This window comes from Passer domesticus, chromosome 33 (genome assembly GCF_036417665.1).
Source record: "Passer domesticus isolate bPasDom1 chromosome 33, bPasDom1.hap1, whole genome shotgun sequence".
Taxonomy (NCBI): domain Eukaryota; kingdom Metazoa; phylum Chordata; class Aves; order Passeriformes; family Passeridae; genus Passer; species Passer domesticus.
The window spans coordinates 2,793,605-2,799,363 of record NC_087506.1 but is presented as its reverse complement, the minus strand read 5'-3'; the positions used below and the strand labels follow the sequence as shown (position 1 = coordinate 2,799,363).

The 5,759-nt window shown below is 61.2% G+C and overlaps 1 protein-coding gene across 1 annotated transcript; it reads left to right on the top strand.

Moving 5' to 3' along the window:
- The first annotated feature begins 1,020 nt into the window (after positions 1-1,020).
- LOC135288476 (serine/threonine-protein kinase pim-1-like) lies at positions 1,021-4,063 on the top strand. Its single transcript, XM_064401864.1, has 7 exons — positions 1,021-1,038; positions 1,110-1,211; positions 1,325-1,375; positions 1,580-1,946; positions 2,564-2,740; positions 2,973-3,528; positions 3,870-4,063. The coding sequence occupies exons 1-6, from the start codon at positions 1,021-1,023 to the stop codon at positions 3,077-3,079; spliced, it is 822 nt and encodes a 273-aa protein (XP_064257934.1). The 3' UTR covers positions 3,080-3,528; positions 3,870-4,063.
- Positions 4,064-5,759: the final 1,696 nt, after the last annotated feature.

The window sequence follows — 5,759 nt, the reverse complement described above, 5'->3', positions numbered from 1 at the left end:
TGTTTTTATGGTCCCCTTTTCCATCTTGCACTAGTTGTCCATCCCATTAATTCCAAACAGATCTCACTTCTAAGATCACTTCTAAGATCCATGAGTTGGCAAGTTTTAGACATTTTAAGATACCATGACCTAGACACACTTTGGCTTCCCCTGTTTTTCTTGGAAATCAATGCTGGAGAGGTAAGTGCAGTGCTTGGGTCAGGTACAAATTCTGCATTCAGGGAATGCGCTCTGAGAGTGTTTGACCCTCAGCAGGGACAACGCACAGGAGTGACCGAGGGGATTCCTGAGCCACTGTGCAGGAGTCCAGACTCTGGCTCTTGGCTGAACTCGGCAAAGTTCCCGTGTTTGGACAGGCTCAGGGGCTGCCCTCGGGGAACGTGGGGCTCGGGGCGGGGGCGAGCGGGCAACGGACAAACGGACACGGGGACAAACGGCCCCGGAGCTTCAGTTGCAGCAGCGGCAGCAGCGGCAGCAGCAGCAGCAGCAGCGGCAGCAGCAGCGACAGAAGAAACTTTAGATTCCCTTCTCCTCTCCCTCTCCCGCTGCCCCGTACCTCTCCCGCTCTCCCTTTCCCGCCGTCCCTCTCCTCTCCCCGCCTCCCTCTCCCCGTGCCGGGCTGGGCCATGCCCCCGGCCGGCCCCCGGCCCCGGGCGGGGCTGCCCCGTGCCCGCCCCCGGCCGTCCCGCCGCCGCCTGGCCTCAGCCCGGCTCTGGCCGTGCTGGCGCTGGCGCTGCTGGGCGGGCGTCAATGCCTGGGGCTGGGGCGGCATCGCCGGCTTTTGGCTCCGCCTGGCCCGAGCCCGGCCCCGGCCCCGACCCAGGGTCCAGTCCCGGCCCCGAGCCCGAGCCCGGCCCCGGCCCCGGCCCCGGCTCCTCCCGGGGCCCGCGGAGGACACAGGCGGCGTTGCCTCTCCCGCCGCCTCCGCTGTGGCTTGCCCGGCCCGAGCTCCGCCGCTCGGCAGCGCAGCCGCCGGCCCCGAGCCTCCCGTGTCGCGTTCTGAAAACCGAACGCCGGGGGATGGCCGGGCCGGGGCGGGTGAGGGGCGCTCGGGGGCCGTTGCTGGCCCCGGGCCGAGCGCTGACAGCCGCGTCCCGCCCGCAGGGAAGGCGCAGGAGGCCCTGCAGGAGCGGTACCGCCTGGGTTCCCTGCTGGGGCGCGGCGGATTCGGCAGCGTCTGGTCAGCGACGCGGCTCTTGGACGGCGCCCCGGTGAGCGGCGGGGCCGGCGGCGGGCGGAGAGGGAAGAGGGAGACAAGGACGAGAATGTCGGAGAGCAGTGGGAAGGGCGTTGAGCTCAGCCCGCTGCTCTCCCTTGCTCGCAGGTGGCCATCAAACGCGTGCCGCGGGATCGCATCCGGCACTGGAGCGAGCTGGTGAGTGAGCGGGGCCAGCGGCAGAAGCCGGGCCATGCCGGGCGGCGAGGAGCCGGGGCCCGGCTGGGTGGGAGCCACCAGGAGCCCTGGGGGGAGAGCGGGCGTGGGCTGAGCAGGGCATGCAGAGCATCCCGGGCTGGCTGAGGGGTCCCAGAGCCCTGGCACGGCCTCAGCTCCACTGACGGCATCGCGCTCCTCCCGCAGCCCGACGGCACCAGCGCGCCCCTGGAGATCGTGCTGCTGGCCAAGGTGTCCTGTGGGTGTGCTGGTGTCATTCAGCTCCTGGAGTGGCTTGAGCTCCCCGACAGCTTCTTGATGGTGCTGGAGCGTCCAGAACGGTGCCAGGAGCTGTCGGATTTCCTGGCGGAGCGGAGGTTCCTGCCGGAGGAGGAGGCGCGGGGGCTGTTCCGCCAGGTGCTGGAGGCCGTGCGGCACTGCACCAGCTGCGGGGTCCTGCACAGGGACATCAAGCCTCAGAACATCGTGCTTGACCTGGCCAGCGGGCAGCTGAAACTGATCGACTTTGGCTGTGGCGCTTTCCTCCAACACACAGCCTACACCCAGTTTGCAGGTGAGCCCTCGCAGGGGATGCTCCTGGGCATCTCATGGCCCAGCCTGGGTGTAGCACTGGGGCTTCCCCCTACTGCAGCTGGGATGGGATTAATGCTGGAGCCAAGTTGATTTGGTTGGGGTGTGAGGGGGGCCAGCTCCCAGCCCTGCTGACAGCCTTCAGTACCCAGTGTGCCCTGGGCTGGGGCTGGAGCTGGTGCAGCCAGCCCGACAAAAACCCCCATGGGAGTAGTGGAGAGGGGGCTCTGAACCCATGCCCTGGATGGTTTGGTGTGCAGGGGAGGAGGGGCTTGGACTGCTCCACTCCCCTTGTTTGCTTTGGCTTATTAACATTTTTTGGGGGCCCATGCAGGCAGAGAGGAGAGTGGGTTTTCTCCACCAGTGGGTGGGTTTTTCCTTTCTGTGTCATGGTTGGGCCTTCCCAGAGTTTCTGCTGCCCTCTTCCAGCACCAGTGGCTTCTTTTCCAGCCCTGAGTTTGTACACAAGTCCCAGGTGATGGTGAGAGGGCAGCAGTCACCCCGTGTGTTGCTAGAGCAGCCCCCACATGCCCAGGGATGCTGGGGCCAGGCTCTGGGAGCAGCAGCATCCCCCTGCTGAGCTCTGTCTGTGTTCCACAGGAACCCTGGCCTACAGCCCTCCAGAGTGGACCCAGCACCAAAGCTACCATGGCGAGGCAGCGACAATCTGGTCCCTGGGCCTCCTGCTGTACCAGCTGGTCGTGGGGAAGCACCCGTTCAGGAGGGGCCAGGAGTTCATCTGGGGGCGCATCTTGTTCCCACCACGGCTCTCTCAAGGTGGATCCTCATCTCTGGGCACAGGGGGAATACCAGTGCTGGGAGACAGCAGCGGGCTGATGGGCATCCTGCTCTGGCAGCTGCTGAGGAGGTGGCACATGTCCTGCTCTCCTCTAAACAGAGAATCTGTGGGGAAGTTTAGGCCCAGCTCTGGGCACACCATTATGGCCTGGGCACAGGAACAGGGGGAAACTTCTCCAAGTGACTGGTGATTTCTGGTTTGTCTCCCCAGAATGCCAAGATGTCATTAAGAGGTGTTTGTCCATGCAACCCTTGGACAGGCCATCATTAGAAGAGCTTTTCTGCCATCCTTGGGTGCAGGGCGCTCCTCGGCCCTAGAAGATGAGAGAGATCCATGTGCACAGTTGGATCCAGGGGCCTGGCAGGTAGGAGCTCCACACATTTCTTGGCACTCAGTGGCAAAGCAAACCAGACTGGTTTTGTCCTGCCTGTAGCTCTGAGCAGGGGTCAGCAGAAGGGAACATGCAGCTCTTGGGATGGAGCTGAGCTGGAGATCTGGTGTGGCAAGCACTGGTGGCCACCATCCCCCCTGGTTTTGCTTGTCTGGTTCATGGATGGCTGGGGCCCTGGGCAGAGCCCTGACAGCCTGGTCTGGTCCCAGGGAAGGAGAAGGAGCTCCTGGAGAAGCTGTACCAGGTGGGGCTGCTGCTGGAGACAGCAAGGACAACCTCAAGGACAACAATCTCTTCCTTGGCCTGGCCAGCTGAAGATGATGGACTTGGATTCTGGCAGCTTCTCTAAAGACACACTCCACACCCAATTTTCAGGTGAGTTCCACAGCCAGGGGGATGCTCCCAGATCTGGGCATGGCATGGCCTGGCTGGGCACCAAAGGTTCCCCCCTTTGCTGGGAGGGATGCAACAAATTCTTCGGTCGACTGCCCAGCTGCTTTTTGGCTCTGGGCAGCTGCTGAGGGCTGGATGTGCCATGGCTGGCTGCAGGCTGGGCACATGTCCTGCCCTCCTGCCCTGCTTCCCAAGGCAGCACTGATGGGCAGCTCTGGGCACAGCTCTGAGCCCAGCCAGCACGGCCTGGGCACTGCGGGCAGCTGGGACAAGGGGACAGGAGCCCTCAGCTGACGGGCAGTTTCTGCTTTCTCTCCTTGCAGCCGGGCTCTGCAGATGCTGAGGCTGCTCTGGGCTCTGGCAGGGCTCTGCTGGAGCTCAGCACCGGGCTGGCATCAGCCAAAGAAGAAATGGTGTCACCTGCAGCACAGACTTGCTTGAGCATTTTGACAACGCAGCTCAAGTTTGCAGCGTGGACACCTCCAATGGAAAACATGACACCTCCCAAAAATTAAAATCGTTCAATACCTTCTGAAATCAAATCAATCTGGGATGACTCCAAATGACATTTTTCAGCTTGCTCAAGATGTAGCTCAGCCCTTCTCTGAACAGTTCTCTCCCCCACCTGCCTTTTACTTCTCAACTGCTCCCTTTTTTCCCCCAGTGAATTCCCAGTCCATCGCAGTCTCCATCACTTGCTGGCCTTCCGTGTTGCCCCTGACCACAAGGAAGGCCGAGCCCCAGGTTTAGGGACTCGTGCTGTCACTGGCTGAGGAGCAGCAATGTCTCAGAGGTCCAGTGGGATTTTAGTGTCATTCAGAGCCACTCTCCAGCCCTCAGCTCTCCTCACTGCTGAGTTCCCACTCCCTTTTCTTCATCCTTGCAGCAGGATGAGCTCTGTGAATCCCCTTGAGCCTCCCCACTCTTCCCAGCCCACGCAGCCACCTCAGTTAGGCTGAAGCTGAAGTTTCTCTGTCTCCTCTGGCACACCAGTCCAGTCCCCTGTGTGGGGAGCCCCAGTCCCAGAGCACAGCACACAGCAGTGCAGTCCGGGCTGGAGCAGCTGCCCTGCAGCCCTGCTTGGCTGTTTGTGGCAGCTGAATGCTCCCTGTTTCCAGCTGTCCCTGCAGGATGGCCCCAGGGCAGAGCCCAGCCGGGCTCCCACTGCAGCCCCTGGAGCTTGGGGCAGACAGTGCTCCCAGAGCTGAGGTTCATGGGGAGCACCCGCAGCTGTGCCTCGCACTCTGTGCTGGCAAGTGTTGTGTTCTCATCTCCTGCAGCCTGAGGGGAAAACAACCTGTGCTGCCAGGCCAGCACTGCCCCTCTGGGCAGGGACAATGCTGAAGGGCTTTCCCATTCCAGAGGAGCTGGCACTGAGCCTTGGCAGGGCCTGGCAGGGCTGGAGCCGGGTCTGGCCTGCTGTCCGGGACTCGCTGCCCACCAACCACCCCCACCCACCACGCTCCATCCTCCAGAGACAGAAGGGTCTGTGTGTGCCAGGGGCTCTTGGATGTCTGTGCATCCATGGACAGAAGGGTCTGTGTGTGCCAGGGGCTCTTGGATGTCTCTGTATCCATGGGCAGAAGGCTCTGTGTGTGCCAGGGGCTCTTGGATGTCTCTGTATCCATGGACAGAAGGCTCTGTGTGTGCCAGGGGCTCTTGGATGTCTCTGTATCCATGGACAGAAGGCTCTGTCTGTGCCAGGGTTTCCATAATGTCTCTGTACCCATGGGTATGGCATGAACACGGACAGTGAAAGTGTCAGTCATGTTGCTTGCACACTCCTTCCTTTGTACACAAGACAAAACCATGCACACCCCCAGGTATGGATATATTAATAGGATATGGATGGATAGGGGTTTCCCACAGTGCAGTAACTTTAGCATAACTCACCATTTAACTGGTGGCCAGGGGATTTTTTCCCTACTCTGTGGGAGAAGGCGTCCAAGAGCTGAAGGAGCAGCATTTAGAAGCAGATTCAGGATTTCTAGGTAGGAAGTGGAGCTCACAACCATCCACATAACTCGCCATATTCATTGGGATGGGCTGCTGCTTCTCTAGGAATTTGGCCCAATGCAGACATGAGACTTGGAGAAATCCCAGCTCTCTGTGGGTTTGTGCAAAAGGGGGAGCAGCTCAAACACTTTGTGCTTGCCTGGGGGACACAAGGTCCAAGGAGCTTTGGTGGCAGAGGGTGACCTGGGCTGGTGGCA

Coding starts and splice junctions, on each gene's coding strand:
- LOC135288476 (XM_064401864.1), top strand. Junction 1,212..1,324: donor GGCTCTTGGACGGCGCCCCG/GTGAGCGGCGGG, acceptor CCTTGCTCGCAG/GTGGCCATCAAACGCGTGCC. Junction 2,741..2,972: donor CCCACCACGGCTCTCTCAAG/GTGGATCCTCAT, acceptor TTGTCTCCCCAG/AATGCCAAGATGTCATTAAG.